This window comes from Lissotriton vulgaris, chromosome 10, assembly GCF_964263255.1.
Source record: "Lissotriton vulgaris chromosome 10, aLisVul1.2, whole genome shotgun sequence".
NCBI classification, from domain to species: Eukaryota; Metazoa; Chordata; class Amphibia; order Caudata; family Salamandridae; genus Lissotriton; species Lissotriton vulgaris.
Window position 1 is genome coordinate 602,964,989 of NC_141698.1, and position 26,873 is coordinate 602,991,861.

The 26,873-nt window shown below is 45.0% G+C and overlaps 1 protein-coding gene across 1 annotated transcript in view; it reads right to left on the reverse strand.

Annotated features, from left to right (window-relative positions):
* NDE1 (nudE neurodevelopment protein 1) overlaps positions 1–26,873 on the reverse strand; it is a 189,754-nt gene that overhangs the window by 26,419 nt on the left and 136,462 nt on the right. The window contains exon 8 of the mRNA XM_086941441.1: positions 20,160–20,308. Coding sequence (XP_086797567.1) covers positions 20,160–20,308 — 149 coding nt within the window. The remainder of the gene's footprint in view (positions 1–20,159; positions 20,309–26,873) is intronic.

Sequence of the window (26,873 nt, forward strand, 5' to 3'; positions counted from 1 at the left end):
TGGCTTGGACGCGTGCTTCGGTACGGCGCCTTTTGTCGGGTCGACGTTTTTCGGTGCCGAAGGCTTGTTTGGGTCGGCGACCTTCTTTGGTTTGGCGCCCTTGTGTTGTGTGGCCTTGTTCGGGTCGACAACCGGTTTTGGGTCGACAAGTTTGGGCTGCACAGCCTTCTTGGGGTCGACAGTCTTTTTCGGCTCGACGCTCTTTGGCTGTACGGCCGCTTTCGGATCGACACCCTTCGGGTCGGCGACCTCCTTTGGCTCTGGAACCTTCTTTGGGACGATGTTACTGGGCCCTGGGGTTTCCGAAGGTTTCAGTTCCGGAGCCGAGCCGGATGGCGGGGCAATCGAAACTTTATGATCTTGGCTAAGGCCTTTTGGCGATGCCTTGACCGGAGCCGTTGTTAGTGGGGTATATTTGTCGGGGGCTGGGTACTCACGATTTGCCCCGGTGGGATCTTGTCATCAGAGTCCGAGTAGTCCTCTACGATGACTATCTCTAGGTCAGAGTCTGGCGCCTCTTGTAGTTCTTGGTCGTCATCGAAGATGTTATCCGGGTCTGGTGCCTGTCGCTGCATTTCTTGCCTGGCTGCACGTCGGTTGCGAATAGTTTTCTTGGATCGAAACTGTGCACAGGCTGGACAGCTTTCCTCCTTATGGTCTGGGGAAAGGCACTTGTTGCATACTGAGTGCTTATCAGTATGTGGGAACTTGGCGTGGCACCTTTTAAAAGGATTCCTTCCATCGAGGGTCGGCTCATGTGGCGTTGAAAAGGCCCAACGGCCCGCGTCGACCGCTTGGAGATGGAAGGCTGGATCGAGTAGAGAGGTACCGATCGAGAACAATACCGTCGAATCGAAGTCCTTTTGGCCTTTAGAAAAGTTTTGTTTTCGCTTCCAAAGTTGGAGTATAGGAGTTTGCATCCGAACCCAATGGCAGAAAAAACAATCTGAGGATGGAGAGGATGCCTATGCGCACTGTAGTCCAGGGGAAGAGTCACCTATCTCGTGATACTTCGAAGACTCTTCCAAGACAACAAGTGCAATCATCCGGACCCAACACTAGGCAGCGATCTATGCACAAGATATGAATTCAGCAGCCCACATGCCTCGAACCTTCCATTTTGGACAGTTTCTACGTCTATGCAGGAACTGCAATACTGTATTGGACTACAACACGAAAGCAGACCAACTCATGCATAACCTAAGCTTATGGGAATACTCAACAGTACCCAGATGGCTAAAAAACAGGCCAAACACAACAGAGAAGCTCTCCTTGACTATAACAAGAGACAAGAGACAGATGCACTTACATGCGTCAGAACATTTACACCAGACTCAAACCGAATCTGTAGGATTATAAAGAAACATTGGGGTATTCAGCAAACTGGTGAAACAACATTACCCCCCACCTTGTTTTGCCTTTAAACTCATGAGGAATATTGAAGATATAATCATACACATCAGACCACCACCAACTACCCAGCCCAACCAGAGACTCCTGTGACATTTACCCCCAGTCACAGGACCCAAACCATGAGGGTGCTGTAACGTATGTGCATTTACGGAGACCATAAAAGAAATCAAACTTTGCAATACGTTTAGCAATTGCATATATACACCGACATGCCCTTGCAATTTACAGTATATTGGGAACACCACCAACACTGTAAAAACACACATTATGGAACACCGTAGCAGCATTCGGTGTCAGACTCGCCACCAAGATGTGTACACACTTTGAACAAAAGGGATATACAGCTGACAACCTACAGTGGACCATTATAGAGGCGCATCCACAGATTAATAAAATAGCCCTGTTTAGGAGAGAATAATATTGGATTTTTTGGCTTTCCACCGATATACATGGATTGAATGAGGAAAATCCATGGTGTGAACTGAATGTAGAGCTCCCATCACTTCCACCTTTATGAAGAGCCCTATTCTTCAATGCTATCTCTATAGAGTAATTATATCGGACTGATGTGTCGACCATGTGGCTATTTACCATCTATTACATAGACTAGCTTTACTGAGCACATACCTCTTCCCCCACCAGGGACCTAGTAAACTAGTAATTTCCCTCCCCCCTCTGTGCCTTGTACCATACCGTCGGGATGTCTTGGACCCTTCTTATGCTGTCTTTGACTCCATTGCCTTATGAACAACAGATAAATTATTTTTTATCTGCCTGCCCATACCTACACTATAGATATTATACACTCCAAGATCGGGCCTCTTTGCATACCAGATTGCCATCTGTGATTACACCGGAGTTTCACTCTCTGGAATGAGCATGGGGGTAGAGCGTTTAGGTCCACTGACCCATTTCTTGACCCATCCATATTCCACCTGAGCCCCTTTTGCTGTGGTGCTTGGTCGATGTTGGCTGGACTGCAAGGACCACTTTTTAGTGCCCCAATCTCCTTGACACAATACATTTTACAAGATGACCCCCATTGTGTGCGACAGCCTGGCACAACCGATTCTTCCCAGTTGGACTCGGTTACCCAGGGGTCCCTGGAATTAAATGACCACCAGATGGTATCTTCGCAAAGGGTTTAAACATCTAGCAAAAATTTATTTGGCAATAACCTTGTATCTTAGAAAGACATCTTCCAAGATGGCGCCTGCATTACGTCTCCTGATCGGATGCCTTCCTTGACGCATTAGGTGCGGCTGTTCACACTTGTAGCTGGTTTTGCTGAGATGAGTATTTAATCTCGTACCAGACAAGGCTCCCTACTCTGCCAAACATGTGGAGCGAGGGTAGGTTGTTTGGCCACATTACTCTATTGTTCCACTGCGTCTTACGCGGACTTGACTAAAGGCATGAGTAAAATTTACAGCACGCTGATTTGTACAGCGGATTGATATATATTTATCTATGTCTTTATGTTCTTCCAGGTCTGTCTTACCAAAAGGTAACTCACTATTGGGTTATGATAATGTTTGGTTTCTCCTCCTACTAATCATGCCCCCAAACACTGTGTAGATGGAATACTTTTTTTGATGGTCCTGATGAATTGCTAATTGATCACTGGTGTGACAAACTAAGCAAGAAACTTGTTGACCCATAAATTCTAGTAACTGCTGAACATTACATCAGTAGTGTGCTAATAGAGTTTTTAACCGGAACGAGTAGACTCACCGATCATAATTAGTTCCGAGTACTACTTGGCTCTTTTCAGTCTTTCATACACCTACGCAATTTACACTCATACACTGCATGGCCCTACACTCGCACCTCACCTTACGGCTTAGGAACAAAAAGATCTGACAAAGAGCCCCTCATAGTGTGCCTATCAGGCATTGCAGCACCAGCCTAACTAGGAGCATGCCCTATGATGAAGCATGACACCTTGCCAGATGTGTGAGGGCCCTAGTTCCAAATGTGTGAGACTCCTACTCCCACTTTAACATAGAACTAGACAGACTAATATTACCGGGAACTGCATACTTTTTTTGCATTTATATGTGCTAGGGGTTTGTATACTGGACCTATAAGCGCCCCCTCTCTTTTGATCTGAGCAGTAGGATACCACACTACCCAGAATTGAGTAAAGCCATTATGATGCTGTGGAGTTCGTAATGACAAGCTCCCAGACCATTTACTCTTTATTAATTTACTGCACTTACAATGTCAAAGAATGGACTTGGACATTGTAGGAGTACAGGGTTCCTGTACACTCACCAGTGGTATAGTGTACCCAGCTAGAGGGGTGTCTTACCTAGTCCGTAGGCAGTGGGTTGTAGGCATGGCACACAGGTGTGTGTGGCATGTCGACTTCACTTTTCTCTGCACAAAAACACGTAGCCTGCAAGGGGAGTGGATGTGTGTTAAGGTACAGGGCCTCTGAGGGTGGCACAATGTGTACTGCAGTCCTCAGAGGTCTTTCCTGGTCACTGTGCCCTTGGTACCCGTGGTACCTTTCACAAGGGACTCGTGGCCAGAGAGGTGTCAACTGGGGTTGCAAAGGTACAGTTTTAGGGAAAGAACATAGGCTATGGTTAGCAAGAACACAGGGCACACTTTGTCAAAGAGCATCAACATCAGGCAAAAAGTGTGGGGGGGGGGGGGCAACCATGTAAAAAGTGGCACTTTCCTCCAATTGGCAAACAAAGTCACAAATTAAAGACTGCAATATTTTCAACTATTTAGAAGAACTGCAGGAATGCACATCTGACTTTCCATTGAGCAGTATAAAAAAAAAAGTCGCAGTTCTGCAATGTGCCAGGTGTGGATCAACCCTAGATATTTCTGTACGTATTCAAGCAAACCTAAAAAAATAATTTTAAGCATTTGGTTCAGATAACTATGAAATATGCCGACTGGATGAAGAAAGGATGACTGCATGTGGGCTCTACTTCAGACAACCTGCATTAGTAGAAAGTATTTTTCTTCTTCCATTTCAGACTCTCTTCTGAATCGTATGCTATTTGGAAAGGAGCAGTAAGCGGTAGATTCCATGATAAAGTGAAAAAAACACAGAGGGCATTTCTCTCTAGATAGATTTTTACGGTGTCCCATCTCATTTAGGTCCAACATTGGGTTAGAATTCGGATATTAATATTAGCAAACCATTTTCCTTTATCTCGATGTGTAGGAAACTGGATTTTTGTTGCCATGTCCCCTAACACCACAGACAGGTGGGTGAGACAAATGACCTAATCTGGTTATTGCCTGGAGCTCACTGCCACTCCCCCGAAAATACCACCCAAACAGCATCCAATGTCAACAGAACATTTAACGCTTCTAAAACAAGAGGTGCTTTCCCTACTGCACAAACATGCAATAGAGCCAGTTCCCCTTCAGCATCAAAACAGTAGTTTACTTCCTGTACTTTGATTCCAAAAAAGGATGGAACCCTGAGGCCCATCTTAGACCTCAGACCATTAAACCTATACATATAATCAGACCATTTCCACATGGTCACTCTTTAACAAATCCTTCCCCTACTCAAACAAGCCATTTCCTTGCCACTTTAGATCTCAAGGATGCCTACTTACACATTTCCATTCACCCTGCTCACAGGAAATATCTTCGGTTTGTAGTGGGCGGGCAGCACTATCAATGCAAAGTTCTCCCATTCGGAGTTACCACAGCACTCAGAGTATTCACAAAATGTCTAGCAGTAGTAGCAGCCCATTTAAGAAGACAACACATTCATGTCTTTCCATACTTAGATGACTGGCTCATAAAAGCCAAGTCATACACTCGGTGTGTATGCCATACAGACACCACAATCCAACTACTGCACGACTTAGGGTTTACAGTAAATTACCCAGTCTCACCTCCATCCATCCCAGAACCAACAATATTTAGGCGCCACAATAGACACCTCAAAAGGCCTTGCATATCCCAATCCAGCCAGGATAGCAAGCATGCAAGCCCTTTAACAAAGTTCATACAGCAACACTCGCTACCAGCTCAAGTGTTCATGCAACTCATAGGGATGATGGCCTCTTGCATATTCATAGTATCTCACGCAAGACTCCAAATGCGCCCCTTACAGAAGAAGCTACAGGGGCAACAACAACAAAGGCAGGGGTAAAACTACCAGTACTCGTGCCGCCACCACAAAACAATGACTTCTCGTCGCTCCCCCGGACTATTCTACTCCAGTCAGGGGACGATTCTATGGGGTCTGTATGTAAGCTTATCCCGTGATATTGTGCAGCCCTGTGTACTAGTTGATTGAAACCTATAGTATACTCTGGAGAGGATGGTCTAGACGGATAGACATCCTCCTGGGGTACATCAGGAAGTCTGGTGTGCCATCATTTTCCCATGGATCATTTGGGATGTAAGGAATAGGCTCTTCTAGAAGTTCATTATGTCCTTCATTATATCTTTGTCACAAGTGGTATCATCAGTATCTAGAGGTGGCGGAGATTATATTGGTCTTGCAGATGGATATGAGAAATGTGCTGTGGAGAAGGTGGAGGAGAGATAATTAAAAGGAGAGGTGGCAATGTCTCCTTTCTTGGAAGAAAGTGGAGATGGTATGGGTTTGCCCATTTTTCTTTTATTAGAAGGACTAAAACTAAGATGATCTGTTTGCGGGTCTATTTCCAGAGTTTTTTTGTGTAGGATCAGGTGCAAAAGGTTGTGGTGTTTCAGTGCCGATCTTTTTCGGTTTTCGATGCTTCTGTGGCACACTCTTAGGAGTAGGTTTATGCTCCTGGTTTTGGCCTGAGGAGGTTTTGTGGGTTCCGAAGGTTTGGTTGAAGTCTTTGGAACCCGTTGCATGGATGGCTCCGATGATTTTTTCGGATCGGAGGTGCTCAGTGTTTTTGGAACTGTTTGGTTTTTTTGGTTCCGATGTGTGTTTCGGAATCGGTGGTTTCTTTGGCTCAGAGGATTTTTTCAGATCAGAAGTGTGATATCCTTTTGATTTCAGTGCTGAATGCGCCGGTGCGGAACAATGGTTTGTCTCTCGGTGTCTGTTTCGGTTTTTCTGTGGTCGGTGCCGATGATGGAGTTTTAGCACAGACGGAAGGCCGACTCGGTCCCGAGTGGCCTGAAGGCTTACTTTTGGACTTCTTTGGCGGGGCATGTGAAGTGTTATCATTGTGTGCACCTGGGCCCGAAGGTGAAGGTGTTACCAAAGCCTTATGATGTATAGGTTGGGGGGGGGGGGGGTGGGGGGGGGAGGGGGGGTGTCGGGGGGTGTTGACGTCAGTACTTACGACCCATTGCCCCGGGGTGATTTCTTTGACGTCGGAGTTCTCGGCATCGGAGCCACTGAAGGTGCCTCCTTCCATCTGCTCATGTACCTTCTTGGAAGATGTCGTCCGGTATCGATGTGGACGATCGAGCCATACTTCTTCGCGCTCACCGGTCTCCGATGGTCTTTTTGGAGCGGAAAGAGGCACAAGCCGGACAGTCTTAAGCCTCGTGTTCAGGTGAAAGGCAGAGGTTACACACCTCATGCAGGTCAGCATGCGGAAACTTGGCTCCACATTGAGGACATTCTTTGAAGGGTGTACTTTCCATGAGCCACGAAGACCTGATGGCGCAGCTAGGCCCGAAGGTCTTGAGGTAATAGAAATTTTCAGGTAGCTAATGTGTCCCCCACTCGCACCCTATCCATGCACCCATGTTCCTTGTATGTCGTGTAACTTCTGTCCCGTACATGCTAGTAAGACGCATATGCATTTGCGTCCATCCTTGACATGTCAGCTATCCAGTCCTGCAAGAAAATCCCATTAATTAGGCTTCCAGGCCTATGGTGCCAACGTCTTTACATGGTACACTTTTGAATCTCGCACATGTTTTCTCCATGTTTCCTGGCTCAGTCGAGCTAGGCCCTTAAACGAGGCCCCGAGTCTCATCTCTCCTGTCTCTGAAAACTGTATGCATCCCTGACCCCTGCCTTACTTCCTGCCAGCGAAGCGGTGCCCGGCTCGGCCTGGACTGCCTGCCAAAATCGTATTTTGCCTACAGTTATCTGCTCAGCCTCCTCGAAAACACATTCCAGTCTAGTGAAATAGGTAAACATCTTCCCGGCTACAGAGCAAAGGGCCCGGCCTTCCTGTCCTCCTTGCAAGTGATTTACTGAACCCGTTACCATGGTAGGCCCATGGCCCCGCGCATTGCACCAAGACACGTATGCACGCACTAGCATTCAGTATTGAACGGCCTCTGCCCAAGAGACCTTTTACTTCAGTCACTACATCCTCCAAACATGAGATACCAGATATGTTATAGGTACAGGTTGCCCTGACATCCCAGACACCAGTCTCCTCCACTAGTGCTAAAGTCAAAGCCCCCAGTTCTCCCCAGTTACACGTCATGCTCAGTTGCGCGCGCATCCAGGTCATAGGTTTCTGCTGATCCTGCAAACTTTCTCTTTGCATCCACCCACATGTGACGTTTCTTGTGACGTTTCTCTGACATGTACAGTGCACGCCCATGTGTACGCCTTTTTACACGCCTCCTGTTACGCACATGTGTTCTTATCTCTCTCTTTTCACCTGTTACGCCTACTGCATTCATTTCAATTGTACTATTTTACTATATATAATGTGTAATGTTAATAAAACGTTGAATGTCCCTTCCTGAACCTTAGTGGTGATGGAACATGATATCCGATTCTCGAGGATCCTTCATTAAAGCCCGTATGACTCAGATCCCACGGACTCTGCCTCTCATTTGAATGAGCTTCCTTATTGATAATTAATTATATGGAAAAATGATACAGTAAAATTATTTACCACATAATTTGGCGCCCGAATAGGTACCCCCACCTTCCCCACTCGCCGGCGATGTTACGCAGGCTTTGACCCCTTCTACAGCCGCGACGGAAACCGTGCACGTCTGCGGGTTTTCCTGCTATCTTCCCTCGGGCCCACGGGGGAGACGGAAACTGCGGTCCGGCGTCCAGACGAGGCGGTGAGGAATGCGGAGGATCCCGACCAGAGCCCAAGTCGAGAGAGCAAGGTCCGAGGTATCCGGAGGCCCACCTGTTCCGAAGCGCATGCGTGGTAGTGTGATGCGTAGCAGTCAGATGTCGTAGCAGTCCAGTCCAGTCCAGTCCAGTTTCCGAGGCCTTCAGTTTATTGCTTCCCGGTGAGTACCGTTGTTGGGAACGCATCTAGACGGGTTCATTAATTTGTGCCTGGTCAAGACAGGTCTGGGTACACAGGCCTGGTCCAGACGTGTTCACTTAGGTGGATACGGTCCGACGTGTCTCTTTATGGGACCGGTATTGTCTGTACTGTTTTAGCAGTGCATCTAGTAATCCAGTATTCTAGTATTGTATCTCGAGATTGTCAGAATTTGTGTTTTCTGTGTACCAGGTAATTTCAGTCTGACATGTTTTAATGTTTTTTAATGTCGTGGTACGAATGATTGTTTGCTATTCATTACTGTGTTTACTGTGCTCACGTTTAAACCAATTCGAAAATGCCACTGTTCTCAAAATTACGTCAGATAGGAACTAGGAAAGGGATACTCGAAGAAGCAGTTCCCGTCCCCCCTAGGGACACTCCAGGATATTTCATGTACCATAAACATGGCTTAGATGCCGTCCTGTATCTAGATTTATGGGTAGATTACACCAAGGATCTGGAAGAGAAGTATAGATGGCCTGTCTCAGGGACATGGGATGCTGAGTGCATCATGAGAGTAGAAGAAGCATTGTGGAAAAAGAAAGCCAGACAACCCCAGAAAGATGCCATAGAATTGTGGCGTAAAGAATCGCATAGAAGAACAGAGAAAGAAATCAGGAAAGCAGAGAGAAGTAGAGAAGAATCTGAAAAAGCCAGAGAAAAAGAGTTACTAGAAGGAGAACAAGTCAGATTAGAACAATTAGACCGTCAAAGAAACGCACTCATTACAGGCATGTATCCAGTTCTTGCCGAGAGCCTGCCCAAGGCGACCCCGGAAGTACCCCGTAACTTGCCACCACCATTGGTTCCGACTAAACTCCGTCACAAACAGACCGCAGCAGACATTTTTCTTTCTTCCTATTTAGATGATGTTGCTCCAGCATATACTAATGTACCCGTACCACCCGTTAATAACGTACAGCAGCCTACTCAGCCCGTTCAGTCTGCTCATGACACGTCATCCCCACCCGCTCAAGACTCGACTTCCCCATCCGTTGCCACTTCCCATCCTGTCACCACTGTCCCAGTCACAACTATTCCTGTTACTACTACTACTACTGCTGTTCTTCCTAATACTAGTCCTTACAACCCTTTCGCTATACCGAAAACCCAGGGTCCGCTTACATTACCTGCACCTGTTTTTCAAATTATGACACCAGCAGTCTCAACACAGCTAGTTGATGGTTACGCTTCCGCTTCAGGAGGTGCCGTAGGAGGTCTGCCTACCACCCCGCCTCAAGTAAAACGAATGACACTCAGAGAAGTAGCAATGCAACGTACGCCGAAAGCGGCTACATACGAAAACCTTAGAAGGTACATTACAGATTGTAGATATGACCCAGTACCTGGCGAGGGAGACATGATGTTATTTTCGTTACGTCTACGACGCGTTACAGATTATTTGATTCTATTACCAGAAATGACTAACCATCTAGACAATATATATCATTTTATTAGAACAGGGGAGAGACCAGAATGTATTCGCGAGGCCATGGCACATCAGAAGGTTGAAACACAAAGTATGATCTTACGATTTTTGATAAATTGTTTGATAAGGGAACGAGATCGGCCAGGTGCTAGTAAGGAAGCGATGAGTGTACTGATAAATTGGAGTAATAATATAGCTGATGGTAAACATGATCAACAAAATTGCATAGATGCCATGTACAGAAAGATCCGTAAAGAAATCGTAACAATGCACGAAAGAAGCAAGGCTGAAAGGGAAGCAGAGTCCGACAAGAATGAATCCTCAGAAGAGGAGAATTTAGATGATACAGCAGAAAACCGAGGCACAATAGCGTACGTAGGTGGAGTGAAGCTTCCTAAACAGTATTCTTTTGACAGACCCATTCGTCTAGAAAACAAGAAACGTTTTCTTTCCCCCATACCAGAACAATGTTCTCTTGAACATGTATTTCAAGACACCGATAAAATATTGAAAGAAAGAATAGGTTACCATGAACTTAGTACAATGCGTGATCAGGAACTAGCACGGTCAGCAGTCCAATGGGCTGGAAATGAAAGCATATATAAAGATCATTCAGTAGCGCAAACGTTTTTGAGTCTTACCCCAGACGAACAGCGACTAGCTGGTATGTACATGATCCAACATCTCATTACACTATATGAAAGCCAGCATTCTGATCCAGGTCCACTATATAATATATTGGAAGAATTACTCCTGAAAAGATGGAGAGGCCTAGGTACCGATTTAATTAATACCATCCTAGAACAACGTCACAAATACAGAACTTTCCTGACTCCACATTTTGTTTCTGTTCCACCTCCAGTAAGACAACCATTTTACGTAGACAGACAGAATCCCTTACGAGAAGTTCATCCCGTCCAGATTCCAGGGGGTGCGCTTCAACGCGTATTCGTATACACACCATTAAGCAAAATGGAATTATTGGAAATGAAGAAATAGTGCCTTGTCACGATAAAGATCCTGCAGGGTTTCACCGTGAATTAAAAGACATGTTACTCATGGGAGACTATACGTATCTCGATATCCTTAAAATGTTAAAAGTATTATTGCCGGCTGGTATTTACGAAAAATTTAAAGAGAAAGAATGGGAGGTGGGAGATAAAAAGATTATCTGGACTGAATTAGAGGACGAAGAAAATACACGTATTCCAGGTACAGGTCTCGGGACCAAAACTAAAGCATTACCAGGATTATTAGTACAGGTTTTGCCTAGACTATTGACAGTTAAAAAGGAAGACTGGGATGCAATCTCAGCCTGCAAACAGAAACAAGACGAAGACACTAGTGATTTTTATTCTAGATTCGAGAAATGTTTCATTATTAATAGTGGCCTGAAAACAAGTAGCGAGTCATATCCACATCTTTTTGTTACCAAATTAGTCGAGAATTCCTTACCCCAGGTTAAAAACAGAGTATTGAAAGTCGAAAGCACATGGCAAGCAAATACGCCTTCCCAAATGTTACAAATGTTACAGTACCACCAGAACAGAATCAGAGAGGAACACGATCATGAACAGAGACGTATGAAGGACACGAAAATGAAAGTACTAGTTGCCCAGTCCGTTCCAGCAGATGGTCAGAAAAGGGGTAACACGCAGAACACACAGACTAGTCATTCTGCAGCTCCTGTTAAAGGGAATTGCAATTATTGTAAACAGCCCGGTCACTTCATAAATGAATGTGCCGTTCTAAGACACAATATTGCTACAGGCAAAACGAAAGAAAGACCGCGTCCGCCTAGACCAGAACACGTTCCACAGAATATTCCACAGAATACGCAACCTCCACAGAATGTACAACAACAGACAGTAGCTGTACCCCAACCCCAACCCATTGCCGCAACGCAACATGTCACACAGCAAATGTACCAGTATGCACAGTCCGATTACCCCGATTATCAGCAGTATACATGAAACAGCCTAGAGAGGGAGGTTGGCTTGCCCCTTATCGAGGTTCCTGTAGATCAAGAGGGTCCCTATGTACATAGTCAGGTATTAGGGAAAGACAGAAAATTTTTGATTGACACAGGGGCGGGCAGAACTACCATTAGTCATGACGAGGTTCCAGGGGCACCCCTCTCAGGCTCACAGAATGTTTCCCTTGGATTTTCAGGAAAGCCTGTTGTTAACGAAGTATCGAAGCCAGTTCCCCTTGCAGTTGGTCCATTGTCCCGAACTACAGATTTATTACTTACGAAATCATGTCCTGAAAACTTGCTTGGTATTAAAACGTTAAAAGCTCTAGGAGCAGTAATATGTTGTTCTCCGGAAGGAGTGAGATTATTTTTACGTGACTTTAAGGGTCATTATGTGTTGAGAGATTTTGATCCAAGATTGAAAAATGTTCCACAGCATTTATGGGCGCAAGGTCCAACTGATGTAGGTTGTATGCACATTACTCCCTATCGTGTCACACTAAAGCAAGGTGTTGTTCTGCCCCGAATCCGACAATACAAATTGCCCCCCGAGGCTGTAGCAGCCTTACTGAAAATTATTGACAAACTCATTGCCCAAGGAGTAGTCGTAGAAACTGACTCCAATGTATGTAATTCTCCAATCATTCCGATTCTTAAACTTACGGACCCAAATGCACCTCCAGTCTACAGATTGGTGATTGATCTTCGAGAACTCAATAAATGTATAATACCACAGTACCCAGTAGTCCCAGATATTTCGTCACTATTGACTGCCATTGATTCCGAAGCTGCGTTCTTTACTGTAATCGATCTGAAGAACGCCTTCTTTAGTGTCCCCATTCATCCCGATAGCCAATACCTTTTCGGGTTCTGTTTAAATGGCCGAAGCTTCAAATTTGCACGTGCACCTCAAGGGTTCACGGAAAGTCCTAGTATTTACAGCCAAGCACTGAAAAGACAACTAGACAGTATTCACATGCCTACTGACACTGCTCTACTGCAATATGTCGACGACTTGTTAATCACAGCACGGACCGAACGTGACTGCGAACGCGCGTCACTGACAGTCTTGTATTTTCTGGCCGAAAAGGGGCATAAAGTGTCCCCTTCGAAGCTACAATTCTGTGCCCAGCAAGTGGTATACCTTGGACACTTGCTGTCCAAGAGGGGTAGACAGTTGACACCAGATCGTATCCAGTTTATTGCACATCTGCCACAGCCCAAGACACAAAAGGAAGTACGGGCCTTCATTGGCCTCACTTCTTACTGCAGACAATGGATTCCCCAGTATGCATATCTAGCCAAACCACTCATACAGTTGACAACACAGGAGGCAGCGACTTCGACTGTCCTCCCTTGGACTCAGGAACATACACAAGCTTTTAATGACTTGAAGGAAGCTTTATGTCAAGCACCAGTTTTAGCGACACCATGTTACAGCAAACCTTTTACACTTTTTGTCACAGAACGCGATGGCACAGCATTATCTGTTCTCACAGAAGATCAAGCAGGACACCACAAGCCTTGTGCTTATTTTTCTAGTACATTGGATCCAGTAGCCCAGGCTCTGCCTGCGTGCCTGAAATCAGTTGCAGCAACAGCTCTAGCTATCAGACAAAGCGATTCAATAGTGTTAGGTCATCCCTTGACAGTACAGGTTCCACACTCCGTGGAAGTTCTTCTGAACCGAACCCAGACTCAACACTTGACCATAGCACGACTGACAGGTTATGAACTGACACTGTTCCAGCCACACAGACATCAGACGCTGCAACATACTCAATCCTGCCACATTGTTACCCTCGAGTACGAGTGATCCAGCACCACATGACTGTGTAGAAGTCATTAATACAGTGACAAAGCCCCGACAAGACTTGACAGACATTGCATTGTCCGACCCAGACCTGACACTTTACGTGGATGGTTCATGTATGAGAACAAGCACAGGAGAGTTAGTGGCCGCATATGCAGTGACCACTGAAACTGAAGTCATAGAAACACATCGTATTGACACATTATCTGCTCAAGCAGCAGAGCTCATTGCTCTGACCCAAGCCTGTATACTAGCCAAGAACAAGAAAGTAAACATATACACAGATTCACAGTATGCATTCGGAGTTGTTCACGACTTCGGTGTCCTTTGGGAAGAGAGAGGTTTTTTAACTTCTCACGGTGCCAAGATCCAACACGGTCCCCTCATTCAAGCCCTGTTAGAAGCAATACACTTGCCTACAGCCATAGCCATTATGAAGTGCAAAGCACATACCAAAGTCACCGATACTATTTCCCAGGGTAATTACCTGGCAGATCGAACAGCCAAACTCACAGCTCAGACAGACATTCCGACTGACATGACAAAGACTGAAGTAACTTCACTGACACATTGCCTGACAGTTAAGGATCCCACTCTAGAAGTACTCAACATACAGACACATGCCACTCCAGATGAAATCAAGAAATGGACTGAACAAGGAGGGATCCAGACAGATCAGGGATGGATGACGAAGGGAAGAGCCACATGGTTCCTCCCCGACTCTATGGTTCCAGTTATCATTAACACAGCACATAGTCCAGCACACTTAGGAGAGAAAGCCATGTTAGACAGTTTACAGAATCTTTGGTTCAACAAACATCTACGAGCAGCAGCGAAACAGAAAGTGCGTACTTGCATGATCTGTTGTCAGTTCAATCCAGGCAAAGGTATTCCCGTGGAACAAGGTGGATTTCATCCTCCTGACCATCCTTTTGAAGTCCTCCAGATGGATTATATCCAGATGGACAGATGCCGAGGATTCAAGTATGTCCTTGTAGTCGTATGTGCTCTTTCCCGATGGACAGAAGCATATCCAGTCCCAGATTACACTGCTGTAACCACTGCCAAACAGCTGGTCCGTGAGTTTTTCCCACGATATGGTTTGCCCCGTGTCGTGTACTCTGATAATGGACAGCCATTCTCGTCCGAGCTTATGAAACAGGTATCACTCCTGTTAGGTTACCAGTGGAAGTTCCACTGCGTACGACACCCAGAAGCTGCAGGTCTCGTTGAGAGACATAATCAAACCCTGAAAACACGCCTAGCAAAAGTCTGTACAGAAAAAGGTGTAGATTGGATAGTTGCCCTGCCAGTTGCACTCTTTTACATGCGAATGGTAGCTCATTCTAGAACAGGATTGTCCCCGTATGAGATTGTTTTTGGTCGTCCCCCGAACATGTGGGGTACGCCTATGCCTAGAAAGATCACAGATGTTGAAAGTAACATGCTGACAGATTACTTGGCCTCCTTGATGTCTGCACTACAATCTTGTCGTTCACAGGTCGCGGCTGCCTTTCCAGACAACACCCCAGTAAAACCGCATGAAGTCGTCCCCGGCGAGTTTGTTTATGTGAGAAATTTCGACAGGACAAGTCCGCTGGAACCCAGATGGAAACAGCCAAAGTTGGTGTTGATGACAACGAGGACCGCCGTCAAGCTGGAAGGTCGCATGGGATGGCTGCACTCCAGCCACATTAAGAAATTTCACGGACTATGTCCAGAGACTTCGATTAAGGACTGCCCACTTTTAGACACTGACTCTAAACTCCCCCTGCTAGAGAAAACTCCACAACAGGAGTATCGTTCCAAGTTAAGGTCTAGTAAGTCAGACAGCGTTTAATTGTTTAAGTCCCCCTCGGGTGAAGCGGTTAGACAGGTTTCTGACATGTATAAGATAGACCCAAGTAGTCAGAGAGATAGGCGTAGCGAAAAGAGAAAACAGTATTGTAAAAATTTACACAGCAGATGCATCATCGCATTAATTTTCATGTTTCTTCTGAGTCTTACGATCATATGCATAAGTTTAATGCTACATGTTTTCTTTCCTCTTGATTCTCATGTACATGCTTCCTCTAATGACACTGTAGAGCACACTTTTAGTGACCTGCCTCCCCATGAATTATCCTATCGTCTAGCAATGCGCAACAATACATTCATCCGTATGTTACACCATTCTCACCAGACCAGCAATGCTACCAATTGCTGGGTATGTGGCCGACTCCCTCCCTATCAGAAGTACAAGGGAGCTCTGCCCCTCTTTCCTTATCCGTTCACACATAATGGTTCGTGTGGTGCATGGTTTACTTTAATGTCTTCCCTAGATAGTAAGTCCAAGGTTTCCCAAGGCAATTGGATATGGGGGAACCTGAAAACAGTCATGAATAGAATATGTTTCCCAGACAAAGAAGGTCTTCCCCAAAGGACAGGGACCGATCTAGAAGACCGATCTAGAAAATGAAGTGTATGGATTAGGTAATTTTACACTTCACCTCATGATCCTGAATGTGCAGTCTGAGACTAATTCGGACTTGCCGTTTATTACAGTTTTGCCAGTGAAAGGTGAATTATGCGTAAGAAAGAATGGTTCAGTACATCTAGGACACAGTGATTGTAATACTGTGGTCGAATTCAGTGATAAAGGAAAGTCTACTTTCAAAGCTTCCCGCCATTCTTATTTTATATGTGGTCAGACAGCCTATGTACGTCTGCCATTAGATTGGGATGGGACATGTTATATTGCGTTCCTATTGCCACCTGTTTTCCTAGCCCCGCCTGACTATCATCGGAATCCACACCTTGTACATGTGAGACATAAGAGAGACTTTCCTCCCGTTATTGATTATTCTGAATCAGCATGGACTCAGTATAAGGATTATATTAAAGGATACTTCTGGTTCATAGGTCCTGTCCAAAATAGTAAGATAATTCGAAGATTGACCAGAACTTTGGAAGCAGTAGTGAATGAGACTACTTTTGCTTTAGGTAACCTGACCGAGGAACAGTCTGCTATGAGACTTGTTGTTCTTCAAAATCGCCTTGTCCTTGACGTCATCCTGGCCGATAGGGGCGGGGCTTGTAGAGTCATCGGATCTAGTTGTTGCGTGTTTATTCCTAATAACGCGCCATCCGTGTATAAGGCCATAACTCGGCTTCATGAAATTGCTCACCTGATACACCAGAATCCCGGCTCCTGGACTTGGTCCGGTTGGCTCTGGAGTGTAATATCCGCCTGGGGATGGAAATTGTTATCATTCCTAGGAATAATATTGGTCATAGTATTCAGTTGTTGTCTCTGTCTGCAATGTGGGCCAGCGATTTGCGGCTTGTGCGCCACAGCTTGTATTCCCCGTCCAAGTACACGTTCTCGTTCCCGGATAAAGAAAGATGAACAAATGATGCTTTACGAACAGATAGATGGTCTCATGAATATAGATATATCCTAATGGGTGTAGTAGGGTCCAAGGAGGGAATGAGGTAATAAAAATTCAGGTAGCTAATGTGTCCCCCACTCGCACCCTATCCATGCACCCATGTTCCTTGTATGTCGTGTAACTTCTGTCCCGTACATGCTAGTAAGACGCATATGCATTTGCGTCCATCCTTGACATGTCAGCTATCCAGTCCTGCAAGAAAATCCTGTTAATTAGGCTTCCAGGCCTATGGTGCCAACGTCTTTACATGGTACACTTTTGAATCTCGCACACGTTTTCTCCATGTTTCCTGGCTCAGTCGAGCTAGGCCCTTAAACGAGGCCCCGAGTCTCATCTCTCCGGTCTCTGAAAACTGTATGCATCCCTGACCCCTGCCTTACTTCCTGCCAGCGAAGCGGTGCCTGGCTCGGCCTGGACTGCCTGCCAAAATCGTATTTTGCCTACAGTTATCTGCTCAGCCTCCTCGAAAACACATTCCAGTCTAGTGAAATAGGTAAACATCTTCCCGGCTACAGAGCAAAGGGCCCGGCCTTCCTGTCCTCCTTGCAAGTGATTTACTGAACCCGTTACCATGGTAGGCCCATGGCCCCGCGCATTGCACCAAGACACGTATGCACGCACTAGCATTCAGTATTGAACGGCCTCTGCCCAAGAGACCTTTTACTTCAGTCACTACATCCTCCAAACATGAGATACCAGATATGTTATAGGTACAGGTTGCCCTGACATCCCAGACACCAGTCTCCTCCACTAGTGCTAAAGTCAAAGCCCCCAGTTTTCCCCAGTTACACGTCATGCTCAGTTGCGCGCGCATCCAGGTCATAGGTTTCTGCTGATCCTGCAAACTTTCTCTTTGCATCCACCCACATGTGACGTTTCTTGTGATGTTTCTCTGACATGTACAGTGCACGCCCATGTGTACGCCTTTTTACACGCCTCCTGTTACGCACATGTGTTCTTATCTCTCTCTTTTCACCTGTTACGCCTACTGCATTCATTTCAATTGTACTATTTTACTATATATAATGTGTAATGTTAATAAAACGTTGAATGTCCCTTCCTGAACCTTAGTGGTGATGGAACATGATATCCGATCCTCGAGGATCGTTCATTAAAGCCCGTATGACTCAGATCCCACGGACTCTGCCTCTCATTTGAATGAGCTTCCTTATTGATAATTAATTATATGGAAAAATGATACGGTAAAATTATTTTCCACAGTCTGCTTTGACGACTAGAACCGAAGTAGAAGTTAGTGGAGATGCATGTCGAAAGAGAAACACGGTCGAGACAATACCGAAGAATTGGGTAAGTATTGCACGTCAAAAGTTAACTCTGTAACGATACCTAACTGGAACACGTGGAACACATCCGAGCCCGATGGCGGAAAAAAACAATCTGAAGATGGAGTCGGTGCCCATGCGCACTAGTGCCTAAAGGAGGAGTCACCTATCTCGTGACTTCCAAAGACTTTTCCAAGACAACAATAAACTACATACATCCGGGCCCTATACCAGATGGCAATCTATGCATAGTGTGTGATCTGCATCTCATCTGCCTCGAACAGCCATTTCCTTGAACTATCAAAAACTAATTAACAATATGCCTGACCCACTCTTGCAACACCGTATGAATTGGGAGAATGATATTGCGGATTTAAAGGAGAAGACCGCAGGAGGCACTGGCTTCCCCGAAAGAGGTAGCAATCTATTCAAGGATAAGACTCATACAACTTAAAATACTACAAAGAACATATCTCTGTCCCTGCTCTGGACAAAATGGGATACAGGGAAGATTCTGCGTGTAGGAGGCAGTGTAATCCACATACTTAGGGATTGTATATACGTTAAAAGATACTGGGCAGGGGTGCTCCGCTGCATGGAAGTACTTGGAACAGAGATGGTACCAGAGATCAAAAGGTGCCTCCCAAACATCCGAGAGCCTACAGACCTAAGTAGGAAAGATAAAATCTGGGTGACGCTGGCAATGGTAGTCGCCAAGCGAAACATAGCAAAGGCATGGGGAGCAATAGAGGCATCAACAGTAAATGCCTGGAAGATGGATATGGACTGGTGCATGATAACAGAATAGAGAGTGTACATATCTCGGGGCTGCTCCAAGAAATGGGCACAAGTAGGGAACAAGTGGAACTTATACAGAGGGAACATTTGTACACCCCCCTCGCTGCAGGGCCTCCTCCCCCTTGGGTAGTGAGTAGCAGGATAGGTAGGCGACACAAAATAAGTGAAGCTAGACAATATGTGATGAAGTAATGTTCACTGAATATGTGTCAACCTCTGTATGCATCTAAATGAATAATGACTGTACTATAATACACTGTCACCAATAAAAAAAACATTTAAAAAAACCTCTAAAAGACCACTACTGTGATCCTGATCTAATTGGGGATTTATATATACTTAAGTAGAAGCCTACACGAGGGATGCCAATTAATTTAATTTTAAGTCTTCATAAAAACATCTGTTTTCAGCCATCTGATCTACTTCCTGCATAAGTATTTGTGCTCCGAGTTAGATGTCATAAGGTCTAGAATTAGCAAGGATTGCAAAGCATGATCACAGCAGCATCCTGATATTTCAAACTGCGTTTTATCCGAACTGGCCTTTATAAACATGAATACATAATCCCCACTATGTTACTAGTGAATGGACTTTATGTTTTGATGGCGAAAATGTGCTAGTATGATTAGATTGGTGGCAGGATGCATATATACATCTTAAACACAAAACATGTTTTTGTTATACGCTATTAACATTTACAAAAGTGCATTCATTGAACGGTCAATTAGTGCTAATTTATTATGTAAAATAAAAGTGCTTTCTTAGAGACAGCATTACACAACCACCCTCCAAGGACAGTAGCTGCGGCAAGCACTAACCCCTTATCACATAAAGGCACGTTGGCATTCACTCTGTTCTCATTGCTGTCTCTGGAGTGGTTTACTCGATTCGACATGGAAAGGCTTGCTCTGCTCGGCGACTGGTCGTACACAAAGTTTCGACAGGATGCCAGCTTGGACTCCAGTGCCTAAAAAGCAATAGTTTCAGTGAATAAAGCAAGACTTGGTTGTCATGTTTTCAGATATGCAAGTATTCAGAACATCCTGGATGCCTAATCTATATGATCTATTTCAAACAGACACTGCAGGGATACACATAGGCAGAGAACTGTTAGCGAAAGTAGGACAATCCTTTTACTAGCTTGCTCTATGGTAGGGCTGTCTACTTACCATAGTAAGGAGTCAAAGGAATGTTGGAAAATGTGGCATGGATCAAGGCGATGCACCAACACTGGTGATCCCGCAAAAAACAAAACTGAGTAACTCAAAAGGCTAAGAATGAACAGGTGTTTATTTGTAGCCCTTGTTTTTGGAAAGTGCGGGTCTAAGAAATAAATCAGCAGGTAAAGGGTGTGGGAAAGAAGGAGCATCATATCCTTCCTTGTAGGAAGGCCTACAAGGAGCTCGAGGGAGGGTGAGAGACTAAAAGCTAGAGTGAAAGACCGAAAGCAAGAGGCAGAGAAAGTGTATATTTCCTGTGTCCCTCAGAATTTCCTTCAAATGGCCTTTGTCACAAGTCCGTAGTTTCTATCCACAAGTTTTCTTTCTGACCAGGCATTTACCTGGATGCAATCTAAATTCTGTAGTTCTAGTTTGACTGTACTACTTATGCATTACACTGTGGTTGTGTTGTCAGAAATCCCAGTACCGCCATTCTCTGATTCACCAGAAGGCAAGACCAAATGTTAAAACTTCGTGCATTTGGCTCAATATAGAAATGTCTTTCTTCTTGCGTGCAGTGCTTCCCAATTGGTTTATGCTCACCACTAACAGTGTTGGGTGGGGCTCACAGTCAATCCTGCAGACCGGTTGAGCAATTTGAAACATCTACCGTATTTTCCGGCGTATAAGACGACTTTTTAACCCCTTAAAATGTTTTCAATAGTCGGGGGTCGTCTTATACGCCGGACACCAAATTTTCATGAGTGGAAGCAACGCTCTACCGACTTTGAATTTGCCCCCACGAACCCTCCAATATGACCTGGGCTCTTACTCGCGCGTTCACACTCCCTGTGCCGTAGCAGGACTTTATACGAAGGTGTCTGCCCGCTTCACAATAGGACCGGTAATGATACATGAAGACAAGTACCGGTACACGTTTACCGGTACATTAATCAAAAATTGCACATGATTTGAAAATAGTGCACAGTTACTTACAGTCCCGTAGTGCTGGGAGAGGGTCTCACGGGGCATTTCGGTATTTTCTTCCTGCGTCTTGAGCCTAGAGACACAGCGGTATATGCGCTGATCTGGCGCCATAATCCTCACGTTCATCGGAAGTAGAGGAGCGTCACTAGCGCACGTCATCTACTCAGTTCATGGACATGGAAAGGGGACTGCAGAAGGTTCCAGCCGGCAATACAGTACCGGAACATAATGTTTGGAAGTGTTGGAAGTGGGGGTCGTCTTATACGGCGAGTATAGGACGAAACCTACATTTCATCATGAAAAGTAGGGGGTCGTCTTATACGCCGGGTCATCCTATACGCCGGAAAATACGGTATCCAAAAGCGAGACTGCCTGCTGCAATACAAATTCTATTCACTTCAGGTCTAGGAGATTTTCTCCTACTGTTAGAAAGTCCATACATATCCCCCAAAAACTTTTGACTGTTTTTATGTTTGTAATGACAATCCCAGATTGGGGGTGGGGGCTTTCTTCTACTAGGTGGTAATCAATCTGTTTGAGCAGTTGGCAAAACAGCCAGTATAGACATTTATTCATTTAACATGTACACTTCTGCCAGAGTCAAGAACTGTGTCAGAAAGAGGGCTGAAGAGTAAACTATGAAAATGATGGGATTTGACCCCCAGAAGAAATGTAAAGTACTTGTACTCTTTTCGAGAAAGGCTATGGGAGTGAGAAAAGACCAGCTTTAGTGAACAAGAGAATGTCTTTCCAGCAAGAACACATCATTTGCACAGATACGATCTTAACATTTTCAAGTGATCTAAAATCATATCAAACACAAGGAGATGATGGACGGAATGCTGAAACGTTTGACATTCACCGCCAGTCACAGATCTGGGTTAAATCCATCATCATTCTTTAGCTCACTTTTCCACCCCAGTTCAGACCCAGCCATATGCAAATCAGACTTGAACCTATTCCTCATGGGAACCGTCCAGACAGAAATGCCAAGCCAGGGATTCAATGGACCGGAACGAATATGCTACTTACCAGTATGCATCTGTTCTTGGCATGTAGGGCTGCTGATATTCATATCTGTGCATAGATCGCCGCCTAGTGTTGGGTCCGGATGATCGCACATTGTTGTCCTGGAAGAGTCTTCGAAGTATCAAGAGATAGGTGGCTCCTCCCCTGGACTACAGTGCGCATGGGCATCGACTCCATCCTCAGATTGTTTTTAGCCATTGTGGCCAAGATGGAGTGAAACTACGTGAATGATGACCATGCCAGAAGTTCGTGTGAATGCTGCAGCCGCTACAGGCGCCAGGGAGGAGGGCGGGCGATATGAATGTCAGCAGCCCTACATGCCAAGAACAGACGCATACTAGTAAGTAGCATATTCGGTTCGAGGCATGTGGGCTGCTGAATTCATATCTGTGCATAGAATACATAGCAGTCCCTCCATTAACGGCGGCCGCCCGTGCCAGCTGCAGCAGTTTGGAAAAGTGTTTTTAGAACAGCCTGCCCTACAGCTGCCTGCTATTTGGAGTGCACATCAACACAGTAATGTTTTGTAAATGTGTGTGTGCTAGACCATGTGGCTGCTCTACATATGTCTTGCAAAGGAATATTTCCAAGGAAAGCCATGGAGGCCCCCAACTTTCGGGTGGAGTGGGCCCGCGGTGGAATGGTGAGAGTGCACTTGGCTTTCTGATAGCAGATCTGAATACATTTAAAGATCCACCTGGCTATACCAGCCTTGGAAATGGGGTTACCTTTGTGTTGTGGCGCAAAGGCAACAAATAGTTGTTTAGTCTTCCGAAAATCTTTGGTCCTATCAATGTAGTACATTAGGGCCCTTTTGACGTCAAGTATGTGGAGTATTCTCTCCGCAAGTGACTCTGGATTTTGGAAGAACACAGGTAGTTCTATAGTCTGGTTGATATGGAACTGAGAAACTACCTTAGGAAGGAATTTAGGGTTAGTGCGAAGCACTACCCTGTTGGAATGAATCTGAATAAATGGCTCTTGGATAGTTAGTGCCTGGAGTTCACTAACTCGTCGTAGCGACGTAATCGCTATAAGGAAAGCCACTTTCCATGTCAAGAACTGAATCTCGCAGGAATGCAGTGGTTCAAAAGGGGGACCCATCAGCCTGGTGAGGACCACATTGAGGTTCCACTCGGGAGCTGGTGGCGTCCGCGGAGGAATGACTCGTTTGAGTCCCTCCAGAAAGGCTTTAATGGCAGGCACCCTGAAAAGTGAGAGGTGCTGTCTGTTTTGGAGATAAGCAGCTATTGCGGACAAATGTATACGAATGGAAGCATAGGCCAGATTACATTTGTACAGATGTAAGAGATAACAAATGATGTTTTGAATAGATGCATCCAGCGGGTTAATGTTGTGGTCTGCACAATAAATGACAAACCGCTTCCACTTCGCCGCATAGCATGCTCTGGTGGTGGGCTTCCTTGCCTCCCGGATGATGTCCATACAGTCTGGAGGTAAGTTGAGGTACAAGGTTTATCAAAAAGGAAACAGACACTTGTAACACTAAGCCATTGGTTATGTAAATTTAGGGTAACCTCAAAAACCCTATGCACATGTGGATATTGCGGTATATATGGTTCATCCGCCCCGCATATGGGTTGTTGGCAGTTATCATTGGTTACCCTAAGTTAGTGGTGTTGCCAGCCTCAACCTGAGGAACCTCTGGCATATAGTGCAGTGTCCAGAGAAGCAGGAAAAAAGGGTGTGTCAAAGAAAGTTAAACCAAGGAAAAAAAGGGGATTTAAAAAAACTGAAAAATCACCCTAAGTGATTTTATTATATGGTGTGATTTTCAGGTTGTTAAAAAAGATCTATTACTACTAGATAGATCGAGTAACTAGATCATAGTAGTTGAAAAAACATTTATCACACAAACGTCGACATGTTTCTGCTCTGTCGGCCCACAGGGGTCTATAGAGCATTCGTCAGGACTAACAGTAAAAATAGACATACATTTTTCGAATTACTCACACCTTTTGTGTAGTATTGCGTTTATGACCTGTATACTTTGCAGGGTTATGACTCCTCCGTTTTCTGAAAAAAAGGGGGAGAGAACATCGAGGAAGACACACTCTTTTATACTCAATCCTAATTTAGGCTAGTACACAGTAGAATAACATTATTATTCGTTCTTTACTAGAATCGGGAATATTCATTTCCGAAGTCGGGAGGGTTTTAGAACATGATTTGAGCTTATCGCGCTGTGAACAGGGAAATGTACACACGTTGCAGGCACCTTCAACACGAGTGAATTGAAAGTAGTGCGCGCTGGCCTCTTCTCAAGCAGGATATGTTATAGGAAAGCAGGCTATAAGGGCGCGCGGGGAAGCAGCTACTACAAAGGAACCAATTCGGTAAAATGGGCGAGTTATGTTAAACGCAGCGCTTTAGCGTACCTTGTAAACAGAGAGTACTTGCTTGCGTCGGGGGGCCCTCAGGACTCAGAGCTGTGTTTGAAAAGATATATCGAGTTTAATCAATATTCTGTTGGTCACCTTACCGAGATTCAGTAGGAAATGCTGCACGACTCCGCCATTACCCGCGTGTGCTAGTGTTCACGTCTTGTGCTGACTCTGCCCCCGGAAGTTAGTTAATCCGGCCGGGCAGGCGTTTTTTAAAAGGGCAGGCACTTACTGCTCACGTGTTAGCGAGCGTCTCTAGATGGATTGTTTTTTGTGTAAACAAAACTTTATTGCTCGCATCAAGGGGAAATGGGAATTCAGCGAGTGGGGTTATGAAACCGGCAATCTCTAATGTTATAGATTGTACAGATACTCTGGCGTTGATAGGTAGGTTGTCTTTCATAAACAAAACTTTGCAGCTTGCATCAAGGGTATATGGGATTTTTGCGAGTGTTGTTATTGAACTGGGCAGTCTCTTATAATGTAGATGGTACATCGTATAGAGATTCAGTACGATGGGATTGATGATCCATCATTTAGAAAATTGATGCCACGGAATAGAATCATTAAGGCCATTTTCATGAGTTCTGAGGCGTTCCACCCACCTCTGTTCTTTTTCGAATAAAGTCCTTTCACATCTCTGGGATTTATCGGTTAGCATTTCAATTACTGACCAGTGGATGTCATCGCAGGAATGGCCTACTTGCACAAAATGGGTACACAGTTTTGTGGTATTCTTTTTTAATCTTATGTTACTGCGATGTTCGCCAATCCTTGTTTTTATTTTGCGGCATGTCATCCCGATGTAACGTTTTCCGCAGGGGCAAGTCACTGTGTAGATGACATGGGTCGAATTGCAATTCGTGTGTTGACGTTGTTGCCACAAAAAGGTGTCAGAAAGCTGTAATGTTTTTGTAGCAGTTGTAGTTTTGCATGCTACGCATGACCCACACGGGTAGTGTCCAGTTACTGGTGACATAGTTATGTCCCTGGGCAGGCTCACTTGTAGTTTTTTTGGTGGCGGTCGAGTATGTACCAAGACATCCTTGATGTTTTTAGATCTTCTATTGGCAAACCTTGGTCTGGGCCAATTGAATTGTCCTGTGTGAAGGATATGCCAGTTCCTATTAACTAGTTTCTTTACTGCGTAGGATGCCTGGCTGAATGTTGTCACGCAGGTGGTTAGGTCAGGTATTGCTTCTTTCTCAAATGTTTGTAGGAGGCATTCTCTCGGTTGGTTTGTAGCTCTTTTTTTGCAGATTTTTATTGTTTTCTCTGTGTAGTTTCTTTGTCTCAGTCTTTCACATAATTCATTGGCTTGTAGTTTATAATCTGAGTTGTTACTGCAGTTCCTCTTCAAACGAAGGAACTGGCTATAGGGAAGGTTGTCCCTCAATGGTTTGGGATGAAAGCTTTCATATGACAGGATGCTGTTCTTGGCCGTGGGTTTCCTGTATGTTTTTGTGTGTAACTCATTATCCTTTACGAATATGGTTATGTCGAGGAAATCAAGGTTGCAGCTGGTGGCTGTATGTGTAAATTTAAGCCATGGGTCAAGGCTATTAAGCCAATTCATGAAAGTCTGTAGGTCCAATTTGTTGTCCCAGATCATAATGATATCATCAATGTATCTCTTCCAGTATAAAATACTGGAAGAGAAGATGTTGTCTACATTGATTATGTTGAGTTCTTCAAAGTGACTGACATAGAGCCCTGCCACCGAGGGAGCGAAGGCGCTCCCCATGGATGTTCCATGGATTTGAAGGTACATATCGTCTCCAAAAGCGAAGAAGTTTTCCTTCAGTGCTAACTTACAGCACTCTAGAATGAAATGTCTTGGTGTTTTGAATTCCCAGTTTTTAGAGAATAAGACGTCTTCTAAAACTTGCATGGTGTCGTTTTGAGGCAGACTTGTGAAGAGGGCTTCAACATCTAGGCCCACAAGAAGCAT